The sequence below is a fragment of the Cynoglossus semilaevis genome, chromosome 1 (assembly GCF_000523025.1).
Source record: "Cynoglossus semilaevis isolate Cse_v1.0 chromosome 1, Cse_v1.0, whole genome shotgun sequence".
NCBI lineage: Eukaryota > Metazoa > Chordata > Actinopteri > Pleuronectiformes > Cynoglossidae > Cynoglossus > Cynoglossus semilaevis.
In genome coordinates this window covers 11,568,521-11,595,986 of record NC_024307.1, presented here as the reverse complement: position 1 = coordinate 11,595,986, position 27,466 = coordinate 11,568,521, and the positions used below count along the sequence as shown (strand labels likewise).

The 27,466-nt window shown below is 38.7% G+C and overlaps 3 protein-coding genes across 6 annotated transcripts; 1 reads left to right on the top strand and 2 right to left on the bottom strand.

Annotated features, from left to right (window-relative positions):
• Window positions 1-137: 137 nt before the first annotated feature.
• On the bottom strand, window positions 138-10,009 carry nemf (nuclear export mediator factor). The gene is made up of 32 exons (XM_008311092.3): window positions 9,820-10,009; window positions 9,226-9,294; window positions 8,985-9,087; window positions 8,617-8,742; window positions 8,388-8,536; window positions 8,222-8,289; window positions 8,017-8,106; window positions 7,852-7,925; window positions 7,696-7,766; window positions 7,497-7,572; window positions 6,816-6,956; window positions 6,497-6,705; window positions 5,875-6,045; window positions 5,736-5,799; window positions 5,562-5,650; window positions 5,377-5,480; window positions 4,949-5,011; window positions 4,753-4,865; window positions 4,538-4,595; window positions 4,389-4,447; window positions 4,117-4,237; window positions 3,728-4,019; window positions 3,599-3,641; window positions 3,472-3,521; window positions 3,028-3,190; window positions 2,644-2,721; window positions 2,305-2,517; window positions 2,059-2,094; window positions 1,601-1,707; window positions 1,475-1,518; window positions 1,317-1,396; window positions 138-583 (listed from the first exon to the last, which is right to left on the bottom strand). Exons 1-32 carry the CDS (start codon window positions 9,876-9,878, stop codon window positions 506-508), a joined length of 3,261 nt encoding a protein of 1,086 aa, XP_008309314.1. The 5' UTR covers window positions 9,879-10,009; the 3' UTR covers window positions 138-505.
• Window positions 6,902-19,032, top strand: mok (MOK protein kinase). 4 transcript variants are annotated; one of them, XM_008311071.3, is made up of 13 exons: window positions 10,603-11,042; window positions 12,428-12,542; window positions 13,343-13,432; window positions 13,527-13,597; window positions 13,692-13,770; window positions 14,779-14,827; window positions 14,921-15,099; window positions 15,803-15,904; window positions 16,029-16,202; window positions 16,320-16,470; window positions 16,551-16,748; window positions 16,834-16,957; window positions 17,273-19,032. In XM_008311071.3, exons 1-12 carry the CDS (start codon window positions 10,853-10,855, stop codon window positions 16,909-16,911), a joined length of 1,476 nt encoding a protein of 491 aa, XP_008309293.1. In that variant the 5' UTR covers window positions 10,603-10,852; the 3' UTR covers window positions 16,912-16,957; window positions 17,273-19,032. The 4 variants fall into 4 exon arrangements, with proteins under 4 accessions (XP_024921446.1, XP_008309293.1, XP_016891984.1 ...); XM_025065678.1 differs by lacking the exon at window positions 10,603-11,042 and adding an exon at window positions 6,902-7,036 and having other exon boundaries at window positions 16,834-19,032; XM_017036495.2 differs by having other exon boundaries at window positions 16,834-19,032.
• A 1,011-nt stretch (window positions 19,033-20,043) lies between these two features.
• On the bottom strand, window positions 20,044-27,460 carry wdr20a (WD repeat domain 20a). The gene is made up of 4 exons (XM_008311062.2): window positions 27,182-27,460; window positions 24,205-24,387; window positions 22,425-23,762; window positions 20,044-21,183 (listed from the first exon to the last, which is right to left on the bottom strand). The coding sequence occupies exons 1-4, from the start codon at window positions 27,443-27,445 to the stop codon at window positions 21,130-21,132; spliced, it is 1,839 nt and encodes a 612-aa protein (XP_008309284.1). The 5' UTR covers window positions 27,446-27,460; the 3' UTR covers window positions 20,044-21,129.
• Between the last annotated feature and the right edge of the window lie 6 nt (window positions 27,461-27,466).

The following is a 27,466-nucleotide window of genomic DNA, read 5'->3' as shown; positions in this document are numbered from 1 at the left end:
AAACTTGAGGCTAAGTTTTTTTGGAGTAAAATTTTCTGCAAGAATAATTAATATTTTGGATGTTTTCGTTGAAGGTTCTTAATCACTTCACTGTGTATATATTTATTTATTCTACATATTTGTGAATTCTTGTGTTGGTTTGTTCTTCTTTAAAAAAAAAAAAAAGCTTTGAACTGATGGAGTTCAGTGTGTGTTTCACTCAGACACCTCCACTCAGTCAGGCTTGGTTTTTGCCCAGTTTGCACAAATGTTCCTTTTCTGTTTTTTTTTTGTTTTTTTTTAAGTGTTATCTTTGTAAAGAAAGAATAAACACATACAGAAAGTTCCCTATTTATTCATTTACATGTCTTATTTCAACCTTTGGGACAACAAATACAGCAATTTAAAAATAAAACATAATTATTCTCCTATGTACTGCGGTCAATATCTGGATTCTCATAATTACAGATTGGATGACGTTGAGGGCGGGGTCACTGTGAATGTCTTTAAGATTTTCTCCAGTCTGTTATTTCTTCTTGGCAGCCAGCAGATTTGGAGCAGACACTTTGACTTTCCCCGGCATGTTCCTGAACAGGTCTGTGTCCTGAAACAAAGGATGTTGGGAATTAGAAACTAGACAGTATTTTAAAACAAATAACACCACAACGGAAAAGTCTACATTTATTCCCTGATTTGGTTAAAAAAAATGAAACTCATTGCATTACACCTCTGAATGTGTCAAAGTAAAAGTCTCTATGTACTTTATATTATAATTATTTTTAATATTTTTGTAATTCTATCTCTACATTATTATTATTTATAGAGAGGGTTTTTGTTTTGTTTGTTTTTTTCATTTAAAACAAAAGTTACATTTGGAGTCTCACGGTACTCAACACAGCCAGTATCTGCAGTATTTTTCATTTAAAACAAAAGTTACATTTGTTACTCAACACAGCCAGTATCTGCAGTACGTGGTGTTCAGCTTTATGGTAAGTATTGCTTTTAAATACTTTATATTCTTAAATGTATACATTTTAATCTGATTTATCACACTGCATCTACTGGTTTATCATAAATAATTCTGATTAGCAAACACTGCTAAATGTAACGATTTTTTATTTGTTATGAAAAATACAAATGATGGGGAAAAATGTCAAGAATGCAATGTGAAAGTTTTAATACGATTAATCTTCACAAATTATTTAACGTAATTATCACTATCAATTGTGACAGCCCTAATAATTATGTACGATGCCATTACGAACCTGTACAAACTGCTAATGTGTCATTCTTCGTTAACACCTCATTCCACCCTGAACAATAACAGACATCTTTACCTTGACGCTGCGGAACAAGTCCTTCTCTCGGGCCGAGGATTCTTTAGCTTTCATGAAGCTGAGCAGAGCAGTTCGAGCAGCTGGGAGAAATTCAACAACATAACTTGGTATGTTTTATGTAAATATATATAAAAAAGTAAATGTCAAAAACAACCTACCTTTTCCTTTCTTCTGAGAACCTGGTGTCAGTTTAACTTTGTGTCTGGTAGTAAAAATAATAAAAGACACTCGTTAATTTTGTGGATTTTTTTTTCTTTAGGGGATGAAGTGATGAATGCACCTACTTGTAGTTGGTGAGGGCAGTGTACGGAGCACAGACGGGAACCGCGAACATCAGTACGTCCTCAGGATGAGGTTGACCCGTCAAAGAGGTGAGGAGATTTTCTGCTTCCTAGATTAAAAAAAATATTTAAAGACCATAGAAATATTACTCGATTCATCTGAAGCTGAGATTTCCTTTTTTCGATGGGAGCTAGATATGATTTATAAAAAATGACTGCTAACTTCTCAACTTTTAAAAACCAAGAAAAAATTATTGTTAAATGCAGAGTGAAATGCTAAAGGTAAGTCAAAAACTAGCTGTGAGAGTAGGAGAAATGAGGGAAAATGTAGAAACAGCTCAGGAGTAGCTAGTAGCTTAGCAAAGCAAAAAACTTAACAGCTTAAAAACTAATACTAATGGTAACATTGCTTTTACTAATAAATATACTATAATTACTTTAAATGTATTATACAAACTAACCTCTGCTCCAGGGTTGTCCTGGTCCACGTCGTCCTCCTTGTAAATACAAAAAGAAAATACTAGTGAATTTAAAACGAAAAGTTACTTCAGGTTATGACAAATGTTTACTACAATTACAGAATAAGCAGTGATTTTCACATTTGTTTTTGTTTTTTTAATTCCATAAATAAAAGTTCATAGATACGCATGGTGTTTGTGACATGTTGACATTTGAATCTTTATGATTGTGATCATGTTCTCCTCTACCTTGTCCTCCTCAGCAGGACCTCCTTCCTCTCTAATCGGCTTTTCCTCCTCACCCTTCTCCCCTCCCGTCTGTGCTGGCTTTTTGGTCAAATTCTCTGTATTGTGAGGTTTCTGAGGTTGTTTCTGAGTCGGGGGTTTTTTGACGGGCTCCTGTTTTCCTTTTCCCTTTTTTCCCTTCTTCCCCTTGTCCTTCTCCTCCTTTGCTCTGGCAGACTGGAGGAGGAACACACATATCTAACATTAGCATCAAAATATTGTTGACAACAAAAGATTGTTTAAAAAAACAAAATAGGAGGAAGATTATTTCATATTTGTCCTCGCTCTTGTCCTCCTCCTCACCCCCAGCAGCTGCATCATCAGCTCCCTGTCTTCTTCATCCTGGTCCCTGTATTTCTCTTTAATCTTCTTTAGTTTGTTCTGGAACAGAGAAAAATACGTAAATAAATAAATAAACGAAAATAAATCCAGTTGATAAAAAAAATGAAATAGTTACAAAACACAGAACACACAACAGAATAAAATAACTACATTTAATTTTCCTATCAGTTTTACTTTTAATTCTAAATACAATATTAAAAAATTCTGTTCTATACCAATATTTACTTTTTCAAATATCCTTTGTTAAATACTGTTTTTGCAGAAATCTGATTTTTTTTTTACATTTTTGATAAAAAATATATTTACATTTTTGACCATAAGAGAGAGAGAGACAGTATTTCTGACCTTCTGACCTCTTTTCAGAGGCTGCTGGGAGGAGGACCCATCTCCTTTTCCTCCACCTCCTCCTTTGGATCCCTGATCAGCAGCTGCTCCTCCTGTGGAGGTGACATCGCTCTTCTCCTCAGCGTCACAGCCATCCTGTTTCTGTTTCTTCTTCTTCTCTTCTCTAAAGATAAAACAAGAAAAAACTTTAATTTAAAAAAAAAAAATTTTTTTAAATGCTCCAGAAAGTTGAGGCCTGTGGACCAAATTAAAGCCATCAAGACATGTTAAATTAAACATACTACAAAGAAGTACATTTAATTTGGAAGTAAGTATTTTTCCTTCCTAAGAAGTAAAAATAAATAAATATATATATATATATAACACCAACACTTATGACCATGTAGTTGATGTGGCCTCAGGCTGACAGTGACTTTGACATCCATGATCAGTCCGTTCACTCACCTCCTCTGCTTGGCAGTCATGTGTTTCTTCCCCTGTGAGTCCACCTCTGGCTGAAAATAGAATTTATATCACTGACAGAAATTCATATCTCTATACATACCTGTTACAAAAAACAAGAAAATGATACCTCAATGTTTGGTTCTTTTTTGAAAGCCATGTTCTGAAATTCTCTGGAGACAGAAACTGACAATTAATTAATTATCTGACAAAAAAAAGTGCAGTTCAGCTAACGACCTGTAGTCTTTGGTGATGATACCTGCTGGGCTGTAAATGAGCCAAAGAGATGGTCGTGTCTGGAAAAGCAAAGTCCTCATTCTCCATGTCCTGTGTGTCATCCACATTCTCATTATCATCTAGGTCTTCCTCCACGTCGTTCTGCTCTGACCCCGTCACATCTTCATCTCCATCTTCTCCAGGCTCTGTGGGATTGGCCTCCCTGGTCTCATCATCATCATCACCATCTTCATTTTCCTCTTTTATCTCTTCCATCATCTCTCCATCTCCTCCTGCAGTTCCTTCTCCCTGATTCTCATCACCGCTGTCGTCACCTGGCGAAGCAACAGGAGATGGTGTCATACTCGAGGACAGTGATCAACAACAGAGCACTCGAGGTCCACGCCCTTGTGTCCTCCTGTGTCCTCCCACCTACGAGCTCCTCTCCGTCCTCCAGCAGTTCAGCAGTTCTGGACTTCTCATCCTCCATATCTTCCTCCACAGTCTTCACCTTTCTCTCCCCCTTGTGTCGGAACACACTCATTTCATCCACCTGCAGAGGGGACAAGAAGGAAAGCAAAAACATTGACTTTTAGTCTGAGGCCCGGAGAAAACCAAAAATCACCAAAAATGGGTGATAAATAATAACATATATAACATAAAGGGGGATGAAAACTGTACAAAAGCGAAGTACTTGATATAACCTTGAAGAGAAATCCAAATCCCATAATCAAGTATGACGGTGGCAGGAAGTTTTTCTTTCCTGAAGAGAGAAAAAAAAAAAACACAAAATTATAACTTTATTATTTAAAAATATTTTTTTTAAAAAGAGTTCCCACAATTTTTTTTTTACCTCGGATCATGAAGCTTCCTGTGGTCAAATACTCTCCTGTGGGAGCTGTTTTAGACACCTGAACCAAAAAATACACAACATCACACACAAGCGGTGCCTTATATTTAATAAACAGCTCCTTAAAAAGAATTCACACAAAATGTGACTTATAGCCTGAGGATGTGCCTCCTGAGGGACAGACATCATCACTCATTAGACTTGTAGTAATGACTGACCTGATTGTGGTGGACCCACCAAGCACTGGTGATAATTTTAGCGTCCCAGGCCGCACTGTAGCAGATAGCCATGGTTCCAGCCTCCGTCAGGCTGCGAGGGGGAATGGGATTACCTGGGACGTTGGTGGAAAGATTTGTCAAAATTAAATTTAAACAAACAAGTCACAAATAGAGAAAGAAAAAAAAGTTCATGTACCTGTGGGGTTTTTAATGACACAACTGGTAGCTCCGTGGAGGTCAGCGTGAACATAGACGTCACCTGGAAAGGTTAAAGTGCAAGTTACAAGCAATCAGCAAAAGCTCTTTAGATATATATTTAGTATATATGGTAAAATATATTCTGGTATAGCTATACTTGTTAGTAAAATTTCTTTTAAAAAAAAATTCACACTGTCCTTGCGGGGACCAAAATGTCCCCACAAAGACAGAGGGCACTTTTGAATCCAAAACTTAATTTGGTGTTAAGATTAGAACAACGTTCACATTAGAGTCAGCGTCAGGGTTAAGATTAAGCATATATTGTGAAAAAAATTAGAGTCAGCGTCAGGGTTAAGATTAATCATATATTGTGAAAAGCTCAGAAATTTCTAAAAAAGTGTGTATGTGTGTGTGTGTGTCCATTACCAGCTCTGAGATATCGCTTTACAATTATCTCATTTTGCTGCTGGTCCCTTCCTGCAATGACCAGGTAATTCTCCGAGCTGACGAACCAGAGGAACTTCTCAAACCTGCCACAAGAGAGCGGTATAGTTCAATACAATTTCAATCCTGATTTTGAAGAATATGATCACGGTATAAGTTGTATTTACCAGTAGACCTTCCTGGCCTTCTGAATGGTGGTCACTGTCTGGACCTCCTTCAGAGTTTGATGTGTTTTCTTCTCTGCAGATTTCATGGCCTGGATGATGGGGAAAAAAATCATGTCAGTGTCATGTGACCTCTGAAGTACAACATTGTTGGAAAATAACAAAGAAGTTCTGGACCTTTCCTGCTGCTTCCAGCGTCTTCTGCTCCTTCTTTTCAGCGCTGCGTTTGTAGTCATAGTACCTAGGAGAAAACATGTGGGTCCATTTTAGACATTTTAAGGACAGAGTATTTTCAACTCATTTAGTTTTAGTTCACCTTTTGGCGTTAGCGTAGGCAGACAGACTGAGGTCCACATCAACCAACATGGGTTTGTTCTTCTGCAGCTTCTTGTGTTGTCCTTTGTCTTTGTTCTTGTTTTTCTTCCCCTTTTCCTCCTTCACATCCTTCTCTTCCTCTTCCTGGTCTTCCTCAGAGATATAGGGATTCCTACAGCATTACAAAGAAAAGTTACTGTGAGAAAGTCCAGTATTCTTAAACTATCAGGGACAATACAGAAGAAGGGATTCATTACTATTTTTCAATCAATATATTACAAACTATTTTTTTTGAAATATAGATGTTTAAGAAATCTTTAAGAAATATAAACATTGACATTTTTTACCCAAATGCTTCCCTTTTTCAAACATGAAAATTCAAAGACAAAGATTCTTAACTTGTGACTTTTAGCTTGTTCTTAGATAAGTTCTTGATCGGGCTGTAAGAATTACTAATGAAGAACGTTTTTGCTTTTTTCCGAGCTGTATGAACCAGATTGTCTAACAATGTCTCTATTATGTTTTTTTTTTCACATTTCAATCTTTCAGACACAGGTATCCAACCCACATCCTCTCCAAAAGTCATGATAGCAGTGAAGTAAAAACCTGATCGATGTTCTTACTTCAGAAGCATGGTAATATGGTTGGTCTGCAGCTTCAACTCCTTAATGGCTGAGGCCACAGGGTCTCCAGCTGCCTGTGCTTCCTTCACAATGATGCCGATCTCCGTCCAGTCCACCTGATTGGCCAAGGCGCTGCGCACCACCTGCAGTGCCCTCTCCACTATGGGTAGGTTCATCTCTATCAGCTCACCTTTGACTCTGTCTACCTCCTACAACACATCCATGGAGATTTTCTCTACTTACTTTGGTGTAGAAGATGTAAAAGTTTATGAATCTAAACAACTGTATGAACAAAGAAGACCAGTTTCCCAACACAGACCTGTGCCTGATGTAAAGCATCCAGTCTCTGCTCATGGTCCCTCTTGACATTTTCCAGTTTTTTCAGAGCTTGTTTCTCCTGTTGCAGGGCCTTCATGTCGATCTTCTGACTCTCCATCTTTGAAAAGAACTCGTCCACTGCCTTAGAGAACAGGATCACATCTGAGTCATCTCACACAATCTGCTAACATACCCATGTGGAAACATTCAGGAAGCCGTCAGGTACTGTTTTAACTGTTTTCAACTACCATTATTGCCTGGAAAAAGATCTGTGACTGAGTTAGCTGTGATGCATGTGTGATAGAAGCAGCTGATTATAAGCCAGAAATTGTTAGATATTATCTGAACATAAATAAAAGATACACCCCTCCAAAAAATTACTTTTGCTAGTAAAAGATGACCAAATGTTATGATGAAATTAGCTGTAATTCAAAACCAAGCAAAAATAAAAGCAATGAAGCCAAATCAAGTCAAAAAGGGCTAAAAGATTAGTAAAATTTAGTTATAAATTGCAACTATAAAGGTAAAACTTTAGTAAAAAAATGTATTAATTAATTTACCAAAAGTGGTTAAAATTAGCTGAACGGTGAATAAAATATACACAGTAATAACTTCACTGAAATAATGGACTAGATAATCTTCTAAAAACATGCTGGTCATAAAGTGTGGAAAAATCCTTTACCTTGTCAAAACTGTCAAACTCCAAATAGTGGCTTTTGACATGCTGGGCAAAGAGGAATGGGTGGAATTCATCATATCTGAGGAAAATGTCGTCGTATAAGTATGTAAATTAAATTTGAAAATAGAGAGAGAAAAAAATATATATGTATATAAAGTGATCCTGAGTTCAGGGGTTTTGCATTACACAACACAGGACATACGTCAGCAGCTCTTCACTGGGTTTACCAGGAGTTACACATGGTTTCTTCTCACACTTTTGTATCACGTAACCCTGAGACAAAAGAAAAAAGAAAACTTTTGATGAGGTTCAAAAGTGAAAACAAACAAAGCAGGATTACGATTCACCGCAGCCTCACTTTTCCACTAAAGCTCTCTGTTTTTCCCATGTACGTCTCTGCAATTTGCAAGGCTTCCAGAATTTTAGGAGCAACTGAAAAAAGATAAGATGTTTAGAGTGACATTGAGTTAGAAAACATACAGAAAAGCCTTAAAAAATCACAGATGTCATTTTTTTTTAATACCTTGGCTGGGATCAGCTTGAGCGTCGACTTTAACAGAACCCGACAGTCCAACTTCTATCAAGCTGTGTTCAATTAATGTGGCACCGTACTCTGGAGAAAAGATTGGAAAAGAAATGTTATGATTTAATGTTTGCCTTAGTAAAAGCATCTTTGTGTTGTAATCAGATGGTTTGTTTCGGATGGAATGTGTTGCTTAGCTACTCACGAAGGTGTGGATTTAGGACTCTTTTCACTTGCTCCCCATTTGGTGCTTGGCTGAGAATTTCTGTGAGTCTACGTATTGAAATATAGAATTTTTTTTTTTTTACCTGACTTCATTTTTGGTACAATGTTTATCAAGAGAACGCTACTGAGAGGTGTGGAAACGTTACCTTTCCAGGCTGATGAGAGGTTCAAGAGGTCTGGCATTCTCCACAGGGTAGCGCTCTCTCACAACAATCTTCACATCCTCTGCCTCTGCGTTGCGAAAGCGCAGCAGGTTTAAGATAGTGTACTCGTGGTCTGCGAGTATGATGTTGCCCTGAAAAAAAAAGAACACTTCTAAAAACTCAGTCAAAAAAAAACTTTTATAGAAGTTGAAGGAGAATGTCATTTTCTAACCCTGTCATAAAGTTCTATAATCAGGTGATAGGCCGCTTCATCAGAACCAAACTGGATGTCAACAATCCTGTCGATCCCCAGCTGCTTAACCTGAGTCAGTCGCCGAGTCTTCAAGTGCTTCCGACACTAGTGAGGAAAAAAATTAACTAACTTGTTCGTAATAATTCCTTTAAAACACAACAATTAATAAAAAAAAAAGCACAAAAACATTTAGTTTTCTACTCCTATATTAAATTTAAATCGTACTTCAGACCAAATCATGACAAAAACAAATATTACCAAGGATGTTTTATTTGTATTAAATAAATAGTTGATGTAAATAACTAAATAAAAAGAGAACTTTAAGGTATTTAGGACTAAGGCCTTACTTTCATGGCAAAGCCTGAAGGCATCATGTTTTTGGGCCATTCAAAGTCTGTGGAGTGAATGCGAGTCCCAGACTCAATCAGGAGAACAGCTTTGCTGTCAGGCCTGAAAAACAAAAATAGATTGCCTTTGTTTCACACTAATACACCGTCTTAATGCAAGAAAGTATTGTTAACATACACAATGTTTGAACCTAAGCATACTTCAGAGTTAGGCGGAAACCACTTGAATAAAGGTGCTTACTTTTGCAGTCGGATCAGATAGGTCTTGTTATCGATGTCATAAACATTGTTCACCCTCATGCCAATGTAGCTGTGAAGGAGGAAAATACACGATCAAAAAAAAAACTTAGCTGTTAATTTAAATACACAAAAGATTCCGTTAATATAACATATTAAGGTCGCCGTGTTAATTAACCATCAGAACCGTCTTAAATCCTAAACCCAAACATCATACAGTGACTCTAGAACCATGATAATCATTACACGATCCGTGATTATCCGTATGTACACAAATACTTTGTATGATATACACAGGCACTCCAGTGTCATTGTTACGTGTTTAAATGACCAACAGTGTGAATTCTGTACTGCAGAAGCAGCATTTCTCTGTCCGACAAACATCACACATCGTACATACGTCGGTAGTATTAAAAAATTAAGTTCAACCTTCAAATTTATTTCCGTAAAAGCGCTACTAATTCGTTGTTTTGTTTTGTTTTGTTGTTACTTTTCTGTTAGACTTTCTGTTAACGGGATGTAGCACAGTGACAGCAGGAAGCTAAGGTTCAGTTAGCAGCTCAGTTCAGTGCAGGAGTGGAATCAAACTGTGCCTCACTTTGCGTTGATCTCGGCGATAACCGCCCTGATGTCCACCGTGGTGAATCTGGTCTTCATGGTGGCTTCAACTAAGGCAACAAACACAGTAAAAACAATAGGGTCTGATGTAAATATTCACATTTCTATTATAACATGCACAGCATGGAGGTAGGAGTAAATGACATGCGCGGAAATGACTTCTACGGAAGACGACGAGGAGCATAAAAGTTCTCGTCAGTCCGTTCCTTCAGAACACGTTCACGCGTGATGTGTTACAATGCAATACAGTACAATAGAATATAATACGACAGTAGAGTAATACAGGAATTATTTGTTAAATTTTTGTTTTAACAAATATTGTTGTGAATTTGTATTTTGATTAATGTTTATATAGTTTAGATATGAGAGAGCAACGTATTGAGATTTGTATATAATTTACATAATTATGTTTTAGTAATTTCTACTCTTTTTTAGAAAAACATTTTAATCTCACTTTAATCTGTGTTGTGGGAAGCTTAATTGTTGTCAAACTTTTAAGATAATATTCTGGAATAAGGAACATTTGTAGAAGATATTTTTTGGAATGCCATTTTTCTGAAATTGGATTTTTTAATTGCATTTTGTTGATTTATATTTATCGTTGTTTTGTTTGGGGTTTTTTTTCTTATCAACGGCTGAACATTTTTCTGCTATGAGATTCTATGAAATCCTCATCTTTAAATTTCAAATGATGTTTTCAGATTTACTGTTGGAGTACATGAGTAAAAGCGAAACATAAGAACATAAAGACAAAGTCCTACGGAAGCCGATGTGGAGCAGAAACGCAGATAGGTCCACACCTATTATTGGGGCACACACTGGCTGAACTGGTGTTGTGTGTGTGTGTGGGAGAGAGAGAGAGAGAGAAAGAGAGAGGTTGGCGCCTGGTAACGCAGTAATGTAGTGACAAGAAGCAGCAACAATAGCAGTGATTATACTCTCGCGGGATTTACGAGATATTTGTTATAAAAAAAAGCTGATGGTGGGTCCTCTGGACTGTATAGTGTGCACTGATGATGCACTACTCCAACTGGCTTATCAGCTTGAAAAATAGGGCGAGTCTTCGAAATGCGTGCAGGACTCCGCCGAGCACGGACTGGAACAAGAGAGGAAGAAGCGTGGACATGAAGAACAACAATCCTTCACTGCAAAACAACGAAAAGAGCAAAGAACAAACGGTCACCACCCACCTCTGGAAAAAAGGTACCGATGTGAAAAGACATCAAATATCTGGGGGCTGCGGTACGTTATTCTGTATGGATGGGTGTTTTTTCGTGCACGTCGGTGCCTTTCGAGACGTTTCGTAGGTTTTATTTGTGTTTTTTTACGAGTTTTTGGAGAAACATCGACCCAGAGTTGTCAGCTTCCTGCTCAGGTCACAGAGGAGGGCGAAGGCGTGCTCCGTTACCACGGCAACGGTCAGCCACAGGGCACGCCACAGAGGCTAAGCTAACAGACTAACGAGCGCTCAGGCAAACTCTAGACAAACACAGTTTTCTTTGCTAAAACAGGATTCGACAGCAGCTAGAAACACACACTGCAATGCGGTGCTTTGGGTGAAAGAGTGACATGAAGCGGCCACTGCAGAGTAAGTGAGAATCTAAGACAAAGATAAGGACGAAAAGCTGAGGAACAGAAGAGCTGAGCAGTGACACCTGACTGCTGCTCTATGACATTTGAAACGTTCATACAATTTTGGAAATTACTTCTAGGGCAATTTCATCAACCTCTGTAATTATGTACATTTAATTATTCATCGCTGCCGTATTTTGGTTGACGCTTCATTGATTAATAACTTCTTGTGTTTAGAGGAATTCGGAATTTTTGGCCATTTTGTTATATTTTGTGGATATTGTTCTTGGTTTAAAATTTGTATTATTTTTATATTCACTCACATTTAAAACCTTGTTATAAGAGTTACAGGGGAAATTTAAGCAATTTGACGATATTTTGTGCGTAACCTCTGATCCTTTCTAACCATATTCTTGACCATGCTTTGTATTTTTCTTTAGTACTTTTAACTATTGTATTATTTAATTGGACTATGCAATGGATTACATGTAACCTCACTCATCATCGAAGACAGAGTAGATTTATTAGTGAGTCCAGCGTAGTCTGTAATACCTAGATGTAGAAGAAAAAAACCTATATTTATTTATTTGGATGTGGAGAGCATCAAAGTTTGACCACAGGGGGGCAGCACTGAAATTGAAGACTTTAATTCTATTTTATTAATTAAAATAAGAAGAAGGTAGCAACATGTTTTTTATTCGTTGTTTGGCTGTGTGACTCATGAACTTGCCAGTTGCAGCTGATTAGAGCAAAATAAAAAAAAGTTTTTAGCTGCAAATTTAAAAATAAATCCAAATTCCTTATTCCAAAAAATGATCACTAGTGATAATTTTTCTTAGGACAATGACAGTATACCCTGATGTATTGTGGGAATGTATTATGTGTTCAAGGCACATTGTTAACTTGGTGGTTGTGGATGGTTATAATGATTATCATTATATCATTGGGGTGTATTTAATTAAAAAAGAAGTAAATGTAGATTTTTAACAATTTTTTTTCCTGTACTGTCTTTACAGGCTACAAAATAATCAAGAAAATCGGCGAGGGCACGTTTTCTGAGGTGGTGAAGACTCAGAGCCTGATAGATGGAAAGTTCTTCGCGTGTAAAACCATGAAGCAAACAATTAACAGGTATTTATTCACACTGTTCAGTCCGTGGTGTGGTTATCTTGTTATGGCACTGTTCCTGACATTGCTGTTGAAACCCGACTCAGCAGCTCGACACCTCTGTTGTCTCTATTGTCCTATTACATGTCAGTCAACTTTGTCTTGTGCCATGTGAAGAAAACAAAGAGGGATAGTAGTTGAAACCTGAGGCGTCAGTGTCCAGGTTATTATTAGAACTGATTAGAAGTGGAATATTGAAACAAAAGCCAATAATTATTCTGATGTTCCTAGAACTTGACACAGTCCCAGCCAACACGTCCATTTGTGATCTTAAGGCAGAAGTCTGCAACCATAAAGACTGAAAGAGCGTAGTAAAAGTACCTTCTTTCCAGTGTTGATCATTTGATGTTGATTAACCGTCGAACCACAGAAACACAACACTTTTATATTGAGACAACAATCAATTCTGACACAATAGCAGTAATCAGTAATTAATATGCTACACACCTCAAGTAAAGAAATCTTACATCCGACCTTCAATTGAAGTAGTAGTAGAGTAGTGCTATATTATATTATATATTTTTTATTATTTTTTTATTTTTGCTTTCAAGCAAATTGAAAACAGCAGACCCCTGGCCCAAGGGGTGAAATAATGAGCTGTGATAATGAGATGTTTAAACTGGGTGTATAGTGGTCCACTTTTCAAATCGCACACATCATATATACTACTGCCTGTCAGATTCAGTCTAGTTCTTTCTCTTTCTAAAATTCTCCGTGGGTTGAAAATGTATCCACAAAATGTGACTCTTCCTCTCATCTTCCAGCCTGGAGCAGGCCAACAACCTGCGGGAAGTGCAGGCGATGAAGAGACTGAGTCCTCATGCCAACATCATCCAGCTACATGAACTCATTTTGTGAGTGTTGTAGCATCAGATGTTCCAAATTTCACTTCAGTGCCTTGAGCGAGAGTGATGTCATGCGCGTCTTCATTCTCACTTTATGTTCCAGTGACAAAGAAACTGGGACAGTGTCTCTGATCTGTGAGCTGATGGAGATGAACCTCTTTGAGTTAATACAGGGTAAATACTTGGCCACATTATCGTTGTTTTGTCCGACACTGAAGTGACATCATCCACACTTCCTGTTGTATTGTTTGTCCTGTATTCATTGCAGGAAGAGAAACTCCGCTGCCGGAGCAAACAGTAAAACATTACATGTACCAGCTGTGCAAGTCACTGGAACATATGCACAGGTAGCTATGAAAGTGTGACTCCCATCTGTACAACAGTGTTAGCTCCTCTCTTAGCCTCTGCAGTAGCAGCAGGTGAGCAGCTTGGAAGGGAAATGTGATCTCCTTTATGATCGTGTCTGAGGATTTATGAACATCCACAGATGTTTAGAAATTCTTAGACACCATGTTGTAGATGCTCCACCTTAACAGATGATTTAAATAAACCACCTGAAAAATAACTAATAATTAATTTAATAATAATTTTTTTTTTTTTTAATCTTTTGTGATCCACCTGAGGGTCGCAACCCAGTCTTATGGGAAAAAATGGTATATGCTACATATATATAGCCTGCATTAATTTAAATATTTAAATGTCAGCTTTTGATTTTAATTGTACAAAGGAAATGTTTATTTACATAAACCACTTTGGAAACCCCTCATTTGAAGATTTAATTGTACAAAGGAAATGTTTATTTACGTAAACCCCTCATTTGAAGATTAAAAACTATCAATTATAACTTGAAAAATGACCATCCAAGAGCCTTATGTACTTCTAAATAACAAATTTAGTCTTGTGGTGTTTTCAAAATCAAAACGGATGTAAGAGTTATTTAAGTCTGGCACAAACCTTGTCTCTCAGTGTGTCCAGGGAGTTGGTTTTCCTTTATTAAGGCTGCAGTTCATGCACCAGTGGCTTGTTAAAGGTGTCACTTCCCCTGGGAAGACCTTATCAAGGGATATTCCAAAACTCCAGGCCATATATTCATACAACATTATGGCCATTGAAAACTGACACTGACTGAAACTGTCCACCACATGCCTGATTCTCTCAGCAAGAAATGTAAAGAACCTAGATGAGTGAACAATAAAAAATGAAAAGTGCAAAAAAATGTCTGGAACCTATGACCAGTAAATATAAGTAATGTAAAATCATTGTTATTTAAAAGAAACATTAAAGCAGAAATGCTTTGATTTCTGACCTTCTGACCTCGCTTTTTTCTTTCTTCCCTTTTCTTTATTATTTCAAAGCTGTGGGATTTTTCACAGAGACGTGAAGCCAGAAAACATCCTCATCAAAGTGAGAAACTTTTTTTTAAAAAAAATAAGGAAACATCCCAAAGTCATTAGTCTAGAGTTACTCAAATTTCTTTGACGAATTCACACTTTGCAGCAAAACGTCCTGAAGCTCGGTGACTTTGGCTCCTGTCGGAGTGTGTATTCCAAGCCTCCTCACACAGAGTACATCTCCACACGCTGGTACAGAGCCCCCGAGTGTCTCCTCACAGATGGTTATTACAGCCTGAAGATGGACATCTGGAGCGCTGGCTGTGTCTTCTTTGAGATCATGAGGTAGAAAATATATCTGTAATAGTTTAAACAGTCAACTGCTCAGCTGAGACTGAGGAGAACACTTCAGTGTTAGACATTTAAATGATCTAACATACGGCCCATGGGCCAGAGCAGTCACGCCAGAAAGTCTAATGTGGTCTTAAATAGTCAATATTAACTTTAATTTAAAAAAAAAAAAAATCAAATTTGTGTCTGATCTGAAACAGGGATGTCAAACACACAGCCCATGGGCCAGTAGTGTCCTGTCAGACAGTACTGTGGGGGACATGTAGAAAGTGTGAAATAAAATAGAAGGCAATAACTGTAAGGATTTAAGAATCTAATTTTTGTCATGAATCTCAAACATAAGGACCATGGGCCAAAACCAGCCCATCAGAGGATATAATTTGACCTGCAGGGGAAACTAGAGTGTGAGATTAAATGGAAGATAAATTTTAACTAAATTTTGTAAAAACCTACAGTGGTGACTGATAACTTCCTAAATAGCCATTTTTTTAGATCTTGATACAGTTATTATTATTATTATTATTATTATATACAGTACTTTTGCAGATATCTTAGTAAATATTTTGTAGATTGTTGATAATATTTTATTATATATATATATATTTTTTTTATTAATTAACAGTGAAAATTAATTTGTTGTCCACCTTAAAGATTGGAGGAACCTCCCAGTAATGTACTCTTACACTTTGTTTTACAGTTTAAATCCTCTCTTTCCTGGAGCCAATGAGTTGGACCAGGTTGCCAAGATCCATGATGTGCTGGGAACACCAGATCAGGGTGTTCTCCAAAAGTTCAAGCAGTAGGTTCTTCTAATCATCAGAGATTCAGACTGGAATTTAACCCCAGAAGCAGACAGTACATATACAGTATTTGTACTTACTGGATGTACAGTAAACAACTGTTTTTTTCTTCACGTTGACCAGATCGAGAGCTATGCATTTCAACTTCCACCCCAGGAAAGGAACTGGTATTTCGCGACTTATCCCCAACTGTCCAGCTCCAGCTCTGTCGCTGCTCTATCAGATGCTGGCGTATGATCCTGATGAACGCATCACTGCAGAAACAGCCATGCGACACACGTACTTCAGGGAAATCAGGTAACTAGAAGTTCAATCCTAACTGACATTGAAAAACAAAAAACATGTTATAAACAGGTTATATTCCAAATACAAATAAAGTACAAATATTCTTGTTTTTTTCCTCTTTCTCTGTAGGCTAGCGGAGAAGAAAGCCGACAGAGTCGCAGCAGCTCTAGGGGGAGGAGATACTGGTGGGATTCACGGCTCTGTAGAGCACCTGTGGCGGCCAAGCAAACTCGGCAAACAGCTGAGGGCAAGACACGCAAGACAAACACCATTAATGAGTGTGAGTTTAACCTCCAGTTCAGCTTTGGGAGACCCAACATCCTGTGTCCACCAAGGTAAATCGCTTTTTCTGTCCTGCAGCACAACATCAAGCACCCAGGAGAGCCACTCATGAGGAGGAACATCCCTCATTATCCCACAGAGCTGCCCAAGGTCAACATGGTGGTACCACGAGCGCAGATGCCCTTCCCCGTCTCCACGATGCCGGCTTTCACGGGCAGTCACCGAGGCACTCTGCCGTCCATCACCACTAAGAAGTGCCAGTCACAGTTGGCCAAGGTAACCCCAGCAGAGAGACACACAACAGCAGGAAAGCTGCTTTAAACTAGCCTCTGATTTATTTTTCCACTCTCTCTCTCTGCAGCCTCAAGATGAGTCTCACAGCACTGCTTTTAAGACCTTCTACATGCCTCCTCTGGACAGGAAACAAGGAGGCTTCTGAAAACCAAAGACAATTTAGACTAATTGCTCGACAGGAGAACCACACGGTGAGAGAACGGTTAGTGCTTCTGCTTTACAGAGAGAACATCACAAATCAGAGCTCTTCCTGTTTGTTTGTGTGGGTTTTCTCCTGGTTCTGGATATAAACTGACCATAGTGTGTGTGAGCGTGAGTGTGAATAGTTGTTGGTCTCTGGACATGGTCCTGTCATGGACAGGTGACCTGCTGTGATTGGCTCCAGCTCAGTCTGCCACCCTGAAAAGGATTAAAAGGTAGAAGATGAACGAACGAACGAACGAACGAATGAATGAGTGAGTGAGTGACCTTAAAACCCTCTCACTGTGTCTCACTCTGACATACAGGATGTTGAGACGATCACGTGTGAACCACACCTGAGGATGACTTCTGTAAAGCATCGGGCTACATTCAAATCACCAGGTCAGCAGTTATTTAGATATATTATTATTCCAGTAACAGCCAGTTCAGCATGAAGACATTTTAAATATTTACAGAGGTCTGACATTTCCTCCATTTAGAAACAGGAACTTGAGAATCTCAGCTGAGAGGTCATTAAAAAAACAATTCTATATTCACTAAAATAAGGTTGAAATAAGAAAAGAATAAAGAGCAGCTCATCACACGGAAAAAAACACGTGGCATGGACACAGAAAACCTGGTCGTGCAGAATCCAAAACTGTTAGGTTTCATCACAATCTGATCAAGACTCTGAACCAGTAGCAAAGGACGGCCCATTGTTATCCTTCAAACACCATAATCCACTAGAATAAAACGGCCCTCCCCTTACTGAACCACTGAACAATCACTTCTATTCAAATGATCAGGTTTTGGACCCAGAGGCAGAGATCAGATTGGACAGAAGTGATGTCATACGTTGTGGGTCTCAAGTGTTTTCCCTCTTCTACAGTGTGATGTGAGGCTAATGACGTCAGTGTGATTCTATTGGATTATAAAGGGAGGTTAGTTAAGGTGCGCTGCCTGGGACAGTGTGGCCGGTGATCTGAAGGTAGCCCGACTACACCGATTCAGAACAATCTTCACAGCCACCGTTGTAGTTTGTCACATTGTGAACGTGTCCCTCAAAAAACGACTTTTTGCTGGTCCTGGTCAGATGTCACATGTTTACAAGTAAAGCAATAACACATTAGACAGGTTAAGATGAGGTGAATTAGGTGGTCATTAACTTACCGTTTAAACAACTTAATGTGGCTATTAAATGATGCCACGCCCTTTGGACTTCCAGTTGGCCTTTACAACTTTTAATTAGAAATGATTGGATGACGTTTCTACCATGTAAAATTATTGTAAATGTTAAAGAAAATACTTAAAACTTTAACCAATAGAAGCTGTTGATGTTGTTGTTCATGTTGTTAAGCAATAAAACACGACCAACTTCCAGAGCAGAACAGTTCTCACAGGAACACTGCTGTATCAATGTATTTTTAGTAGCAGGTCTTCCTGTACAAAGGTAAACAGTAAAAATATTCACAGTAAGTACTTGACAAATATCCCTCACCACAAAATCACCACTGATAGTAGTTTGAAGGCACATTTTGTGACTTTGCTGTAAAATGTTTGAAAAAAAAGACCATCAGAAAGAAAACGATGTTATAACCAAGAATGATTCCCTTTGTGTTAAAACTAAATGTCTACATTTTATTGACTACTTTTTTGTATTTGTATTTTACATTGTAAAATGTAGCTTTGTGAATATTCTACTCCCCCACTTTTAAAACATTGTGGCTTAAAAGCCACTCTGAGCTATGAGCTCATCAAAGAGACTGTGACCCAATCTGCACTTTATTATTTTGATGAATATGATGCGTTAAAAAAAATCACAGTAAAGGTAAAACAAAAAGAAAGAAGTTCATTTCTAGGTCATTGTTAAAAACACGTGATGAAAACCTTTTTATAAGTTGTGCAAAAATATACGACACAAATGTCAAGAACAAGTGTTGGAAAGTTTTAATGATTAATAGAGTAGGAGAAGGAAAAGAAAGTTCGCTTCAGCAGCTTTTTACTCGTTGTGTCGGTTAGTGAACATTTATTGGCATCAGTTAAAAAAAATCAACAATTAAAAAATAAATACTAAAGTTGTGTCAAACCACAAGTTTGTTTGTTCCACATCTGAAGTCCTTGACAGCAACTGAAGAAATCACGGTCCAAGTCTTCTCACAGTGTTTTTGTTACGAGGGCAGAGTGAGTCAGAGCCAAGTCGAAGAGTCCTGATAAATGTTACTGATGAGACTTCCTGAGCTTCAATGACTTCCAAACCTGACAGCTCACTCTGCCATAAGACTGTAAATAAGAAAAGGACCAAGCCACTGGGTTGCAAAACTGAAGCTGTGGAAGTAATCGAGAAGTTCTCTGCTGGTTTTGGAAGTACCCTTTATGAGTGGAAGTCTACTGGATATATTTGTTACATCTGTAAAACTCTTGCTTATTTAACTGCAGTCCTTTACACTGTTCTCTTTACATCCAAAGATGCTCAAAATATCATTACAAGGGCTACACAACATAGACTGGATCCTTACAAGACACCTGCAGTCTGTGTGTGGCAGTCTGTACTACACTACACTAAAACTGCTCTTTTTACAACCAAATCAAATATAGTGTTGTCTTATAAGGAACCAGGCCATGTTACACTGAACTTATATAATATTTTGAGTTGTGAACAGTCAGAAGTACTGGTTGGTCCAACAAACAGCACACACAGCTTAACTATGTTACAGCATGACCACAGTAACAAAAGGGCAACACTGCTAAATACTCACTGACCTTGAGGAACACTACTATTGGTTGAATCTTGACCAATCTCGTGGTGCTGAGAATGGATTCTTAAGGAAAATATTTCTTGACATAAAATGTAAATTAAGAAAATTTGTTTTAGTTCAACTTCTGTTCAAAAGCATGTCCTTCTGAAACCAGCAAGTTCTTCCTGTTAACTTCTTCCACATCTTCACACTGCAACCCTAATGTGGGTAGGTCCATTTTATATATACGGTCTTTGCTTGTTGCAACAATAAGAATATAGGCAAATTCATGTCAGGAGCATGAAAACTTTGTTCTGTAAATACAGTAAATGTAGGTGGAGGAAAAAAAGAACAGTAAACAGTGTATTCAAGATTATTTTAATATTATTAATATGTATATTTTAGGCTTTTAGAAATATAACTATCAATGACAAAACTTCCATGGAGTAATGGTAGTCTGCTTAGGCCCCCATCAGATCAATTAATTACAATATACACATTATGATACAGAGCAGATTTAAATCTGAAATATTAAAATAAATGCTCAATAGATAAAGGTTTTAATTTTTTTTTATCATTTTCTTCACCTACTGTAATATTAGCCATCTGTGAGTTCTGAGCACACCCAAAAAATGTAAAGCCATTTTCTTCCTAATAAACTAATTTAAGTGCAAACAATTTTTTATTTTAAAAAGACTATGATTGCAGCATCAAGCTTTATAGATTCAGATTTCAAGACTGAGGATGTTAAAGCCCAGTGAACAAGGCAGTCCTCAACCCTTTTTTTTGTTCCATTAGAGTAGTTATAAAAACAAACAAACAAAACAAAAAAACTCAACAAAACAACTAACAAAATCAGTGCAAAGTCAATAACGGGGAGATTTTACTCAAGGAAAGACGGAGCGGAGGGTGATGGTGGATGGATGCAGAGTTTCTCAGATGCTCGCTTACTTGCTCTTAAAAGGATAGTTCATCCCAAAAAATATATATGAAAAAAAACTTTGTAGTCAGTTTACCTGAGCCACATATGGGCCACGTAGGCGTAAGATATACTTAATAGTACATGAATTATCCCTTTAATCGCAAGCCACAATTCTCTGGTTTGCATCTAACAAAGCCAAGCCTTAATTCCAGATTGGACAACAGTCTGATGAGATTTGACATGAAAGAATTAAGAAAAAGAGAAAGAATTAAAAATGTGTTAAAACTCCAGAGAACAATAGTACAGAATAGTCCACAAACGCACCATCTTCTCTTACTTCATTCTTCTAGGTCAGAGTGAGCCACAAACAAACAAAAACAGAAAAGGTAAGGAGACAGGAGAAAGGAAGGAGGTATAAAAGAAAAAAAAAAGGAAAACAAACAAAAAAAAACTTGCAATGCTTGCAGGGTGAAGAGCAGCATCAGACTCTGGGTTGCAGGGTTCTTTAGCAGCAGAAATATTGTGGCTATACTACTGTTCCACTGGGAGAGCTGGCTTGGTTTTGGGATGACAATAAACCCTGGAAAAAGGGAAAACAAGGAGATTTGCATTGGGAAAGTTCACATACTGCAACAGAAAAGATAAATAAATAAATCAAGCGACAAATAGCTCATTAGAAACTAGCCTGCGGTCGCCTGTGTCCGCTTCACTTGCGCCCCGCTCCCTTGCACTTGATTAAAAGGCTGTGCGCAGCAGTCAGAGTGGATGTTGAGTGTACAGTGCGAGACTAATGTGGGTTTTGAGAGGTTTGCTGGATCAAGGCACTTCACTTGTACATGGACCTGACCTTTTGTTTAGCCCAAGACCTTGTTCATTTGTACTCTTTTAAGGGCACATTGACTTCATTAGCACATCCACTATGTATTGCTTTTCTCCAACAATGTCCTAAAAACTATCAAATGAAATTAGTTTTGTTTTTCTACTGTTTTCTGCAGCAACATTAACCTTAAATGTAAATTTAAGGGTTTCTACTGATGAAACGGACACGGACAAAATTAAACACTCGCTTTGATACTGCAGCTGGTGGATTCCTGTTTTAGTGAAGTAATAAAAACTACAAAAATTTAATTTAAAGTATTTACTGTTGGCCACAGATTCATATTGTGTTGCCGAGAACTTAAAGTGAAGTTGCTGTATATAATGGTGTAATCCTTTCTTGAAGTCCGACTGATAAATACTAACCTGATAAAGACTAACCTTTTCACAGTGCTGGCTATGTTGGTGAAAATATTATGTGCCTCATTTTTGCAAAAGCACTTAAAAATAAACAAAAGCGCACAGTGTTCAGGGGGAATAGAGGCATTTTCTGCTGAAAGCATGTGAGAGACTGCAGAGATTCTCTAGGCAAATTGATCATTTGCATTAAAGCAAGAATGTGAGAGTGTATGCAGATGAATTCTCTGCTATGTGGCTATGCATTGTGGAATGATAATGATGGAACCCATGGAAAATACTTCATGTGATTTGACATGCTTCCACTCACACGCCTATTAGAGGGAATTCTTATTTGACATTGGTTATATTTGAATGTTAGCCATAAGAGGCCCTTTAACTGGAAAGCAATAAACATCTAAGTCTCATATTTTATCTGCCCCACGATAAAGCTAAAAATACACCTAATCGCTACAGTTTAATTTAAGCTTCCGGAACATGACTTTTTTAAGTTACAGCCCATCAAATGATTTCAGGACGCCTGATGAGTGACAAACTCTGTTGTCACTTCTAAATCCACCCCATTTTCCTACATTAAAAAGAACTTACCACTTTGCCTGGCCTCGCCCATGTGCAAATAAATCCCTCCTGACAAGCAGTCACTAAACAGTCCTCTAAAAATATGAGTACAGTCAGTCTCTCGTGTGCTATCTTTTTACAGATGAGGGGCTCCAGGAGGGGCACGTCCTCCATTCGCGGGCACAGTAGAGTGCCCAGAGTCTTTGCAGGGTCTGTTTTGGTTTTTGTCAGCAGGTTGAGCTTGTCGCTGCTCTTACTGCTGATGTGACCCATGCTGTGGTTGCGTTTGTGGTCCTTTTCGTGGTGGCGCTCTTTTCTGTCGTGCAGTGACAGTGTGGCAAACTTACTCACACCTGTAGCGATGGCACTGTCCATAATTCCACTGCTGATACCTCCGCCACTGCCGGCCTTGTTAGTATTGTTTGCTGTCGTTGTGTTCCCAGCCGAATGGGGTAGGCTATTGGAGCGTGGTAATGTAGCAGAGAGAGAGTTGATGCCAGGTGTGTTGGCACCGCTGTTGTTTCCGTTAGTAGTGTTGCTAGAGGTGTTCGTGATTATTGTAGCACCCGCGGGGGGGCTGCTAGCATTCATCACGTTTGTATGCGTCCGTGTCCTTGAAAGAGGGAGATGCGGAAAAAGAATATCCTCAGTGAGGTCCCATAGGCACAGCTGAGTGTCCTGACCCACTGAGCCGAACCGATAGGTAACACTAACAGGCCGGCTGTCCGTGGAGTTGCGTTTGGAAAGACGTGACTGTGTACTATTGGCCCGATCTCGTCCGAAGTGGATCTGATCCTGGAAGTCCTCATCGCTGCCGCTAAACTCCATGGGGTCACTTTCCTCTACGCTGGTGGTGTAATGGTCAAACGCCACCACACTCACCCACGACTTGTGACCATGACCTCGGGCAATAACTCTACAGTCCAAGAACGACCACACAGTTACAAGATCGTCCTCACCACCAGCGACTATGTACTTTCCATCCGGGCTCCAGCACACACACAACAAGCCACCAAAGTAGCTCTTCATGGTGCCGTGGAGTTCTACGGCATCAAAGTTGAAGACCCTGAGAAAGCCGTCCTGGCTTACACAGGCTAGGAACTTCCCGTCTGGAGAGAAGGCAAACTCATTCAGAGCCCCCTCGCCTACTGTCCATTTAAGGAGGGGGTTCCGCGTGGATTTGCTCTTACAGGTGTGCACAGAATAGTTCTCCCCCTGCTTGAGGAGCTGGTAGTGTGGTGCCGTGGTGCCACAGGTGTGCTCAACGTTGTACAGGTACATGTTCCCGCTGGCGTGAGAGACCAGGAACAGGCTCTCAGAGCCCGGCACCCATTTTACACATGTTACCCTGGATTTGTCTATTAGTCTCTGTTGGAGAGGAAAGTTTGGGATGGAGACACAGGAAGGAAGAGAATGAGAAGAAAAGGTCAAAACAATAGCTGTACGGTGTCATCATTTCAAATAACATATTAGTAACCAAAGCAACCCGCAAAATCTTCTTCAACCCACCGTAAGTACACCACAGTAAGTACTGTATATAAGTTATACTTTTGTGTATTCCAGAATTTTTTTTTTACAGTTTTGTCACAATAAGCAAAGTTGCCTCATCTTAACTAATTAAGACCACAATTAAGATGATAATGATTGTAAATAGCCACCTGTCTTAAAAATTAGACTTGTTTCACAGTTCTAATTACTAGTCAGAGCTAAATGGTTCCAACAGTTTTATTCACAAATCAAACAGTTTTTACATGTTTGATAACTGAATTATAATCCTAGGCTCACAAACACTAACTCTGGGAACACCCACCTCCTCATTGAAGAGCTTGCTAGTCTCCTTCTTGATTGGATCGATGAGCTGTACTTGTCCTGCAGAGAAACCCACCAGGAGTGCCACGCTTTCCGCCGTGGCTGTGAGGTGATTGAAGTCATGACAGGTGGGCTGTGTTCCCTTGTAGATGCGCTTGTCGATGGGCTTGCTCAGGTCCGCAGCCTGCCAAGAGAGAGCACAAACACAAGAGGTGAGACCAGAAATCATTAGATACAGATAAAAAGTCGACACACTTTAATACAAAAAGAAAATGCTGTTGGCATGTTTAAATGTTGTTGTTTATAAAATGATACTGCATATTTGTAAATTGGTAGATGCTAAATGCGATAGAATTTGAAAAAAAAAAGAGTGCTTTGACTTAGAACTTAAATACCTTTTAAGACCTTACAGCAAAATAACATCAATAGTTACACCGGCCGATGATTAATAGTTCACACTACTTTTAGAAGGAAAGGAAGAAACTGAATGATGTGTTAAACAGTGAGTCAGTGTTTCCTTTGTGATCAGGCAATGTGAAGTGGACATGTTGGTGTCTTGCAGCCAAAACAAACATAGGATTAAAACAAAAATCAAGACAAACACATCGTTTGCTGCCCAAAAGCACTGAATTGAAATTGCGAGTTCTGCATGAGGAAAGGACATTTTGGAATACACTGATGTATGTAAAGACTTCCTAATTACTCTTTCAGTTACTATCCCAAATATGAATTGCGAAGACAACAAGACTAGGATAACTTTTCTTTAAGGCTTCATATTCCATGGCTGATTTGAATCAGCCTTAGGTTTACGCAAGTGAATTCATTGCTGTTTGCATTAGAATGATTGCACACATGACAAGCACATGAATGTGTATCAGCTGCTTCCAATCAACCTGTAATATGCTCCCAACCATTACCAGAAACCGTGTTGGTGCTTGACAGAATGAAAAGAGCTTTTTGCGATTAGGATGTGGCAGATCATGTATGGTGACACTTCTAAGGTACCATACATGTGTGGGGGTGGTAGAAAGTATCATGATGCAATGCATGGTAACAACTGTCACAGAATTCCTGGTATTTCCAATTCTCTGTACAAGGGAAAAAATACAAATCATTATGGTAGATCAGGACACAAATAGCTAAAGAACTGAACTGAAATTTTGCACAGAACATAAACAAATAATATGGCTTTTCACAGCTTATGAGTGGGAAAAAGTGTCTGAATGCAGTTATGGATTTGGCTGTCACATTATCCAACTCTTCAGTCTTCTAAGCAAAAACCACAGCTCTGGGTTAGCTGCAGTCAGACACAGTAGGGGAAAATGAGAATGACAGAGACCATTGTTCTTTGTGTACCCATCATCATTCGCGCTCCACTTGCTGCCTTTACAGACCTAGTATAGCGAAAATGGTGCACACCAGTGGTACTCACAATGGCACGTATGTAGGACATAGAGGGAGGAAAAACAAGTAACTGCTGTTCTAGCAGCATTTACTTCTGACGTGTTAATGGCATTTTTGTTTAACAGTTTGAACAATAAGAGTAAATGTGACAGAAAAACAAAGTATAGTATAGTGGCCTACAGCCAGGAAAACAGGGGAACCATTAAACCAATAGCAAAATGTCATGCTGAAAAAGTACCCTTTTCAAATATTTTCTGGGGTGAAACCACTCAGTTGGCTAAGAGATAAATGGCTCTGTGAAATTGTGTAAATATCAGGGATACAATATGAGCAATAATTGAATTAGGTTATTTAAACATTAGCAGAATAAGCACAGGAGTCATGGTGGTAACCAAGGCACATAGGCTGCAAATGTTATAAATCCAGTGTCAGTGACAGTTTGTACAACAATGCAGTTATTTAAGCCACGTATTTAACCTCTTCCATTTGATATAGCAATAAAAACTTTACTGTTAATGCCTCTTGCAAAGTAATAGACTACATAAAGTTCTCAGTATTTATGTCATTTAGTGCAAGGCTTTTGATTCTCTACTTGGAAATATAAACACAGTACTCACTTTGTTAAGGAAGTATCTTTGAAAGTAAATATACAATGATAAATGATAAATTGTTCTATTTTACAATATGTTTGATCCCACATAGAGTGAAAAAAAGTTTTGTGTTACACACAGGCCTATCACTGACATCACCTGGTCTTAAATGGACAGTTGAGAAAGGTCCCCTCCTTTAAGTATATTTAAAAAATATACTTTATCTACATTATTTTTTATTTAAAAGTTCAACAACTAGCAATTAGAACCAACATTTTAGGAAAACTTTTACTTTAAGTATAAATAATTTTGCCAGTGGATGCTTTTTTTATAGACTGACATGCCTATGTCGTTACATCCAAAACCAATAGAAGTCTTCCGGTGTTTCTCCGGTGTCACCGTGTGCTCTGCTCATTTCCTTTCTGCCAGTGTGTGGTCCAAACATATCCAAGTGCTAACAGCTGACTGTAATTATAAGAAATTACTTATATTGTAAACCCGACTGACTGACTCACTCGGCACCAAACATACAAAATGCTGGTGGTGCGTTGACACCTGTCAGTCAAAGGGCGTCGACAGGTGGGTGGTGGGAGGTAACGTCTAACTGTCAAAGGCTAGCAGTTACAGTTTGCTCCCTGTCCATTTTTTTGTATAAATAATAAAACGACCGTGTCGCCTAAATGACCGTTATAACGATTTACAAAACAACCACACACTAAATGGGTAATATTGTGACAGACTAGTTGCGGAATTTTGCCTCTGGCCCTCCGTGTAGCTGCTTTCATGCTAACATTAGCCAGTATCGATGGTTAGCTGTGTGCTAACAGCTAGCTGTCAGCTAATTTGAAAGTCAAGCACCTGCTGGAGTTAGTCTTTTCTAACAATGGAAACACCAAACTCCCACAGCATCTCTGTTGTCGGTGATGTGTTTAAACAAACCGTGAACCCAGGCAAGGCTGACATTAGCCGCGTTAGCACGCTTACCTTTCTAACGCCTTTGTAGATGTAGAAGTAGAGCTCACGGCCCACATTGAAGCAGATCCTGTCGCCGTTGCCAGACTGATCGTTGACGTTCACGAAGGAGACCTTGACCGGGTTGGAGCCCTGTGAATTGAAAGGCACCCTGTTCGGACGGCTGTATTCGGAGTGAGTGAGGAGTTTATAGACGCCTTCCCGAGTGGTGAACTGAGTTTTAATTTCGTTCATCTCCTTCCCTCCTCCCTCCGCCGCCATCTTTGAAATTAACATTCATCCCTTTCCCCCCGGCCG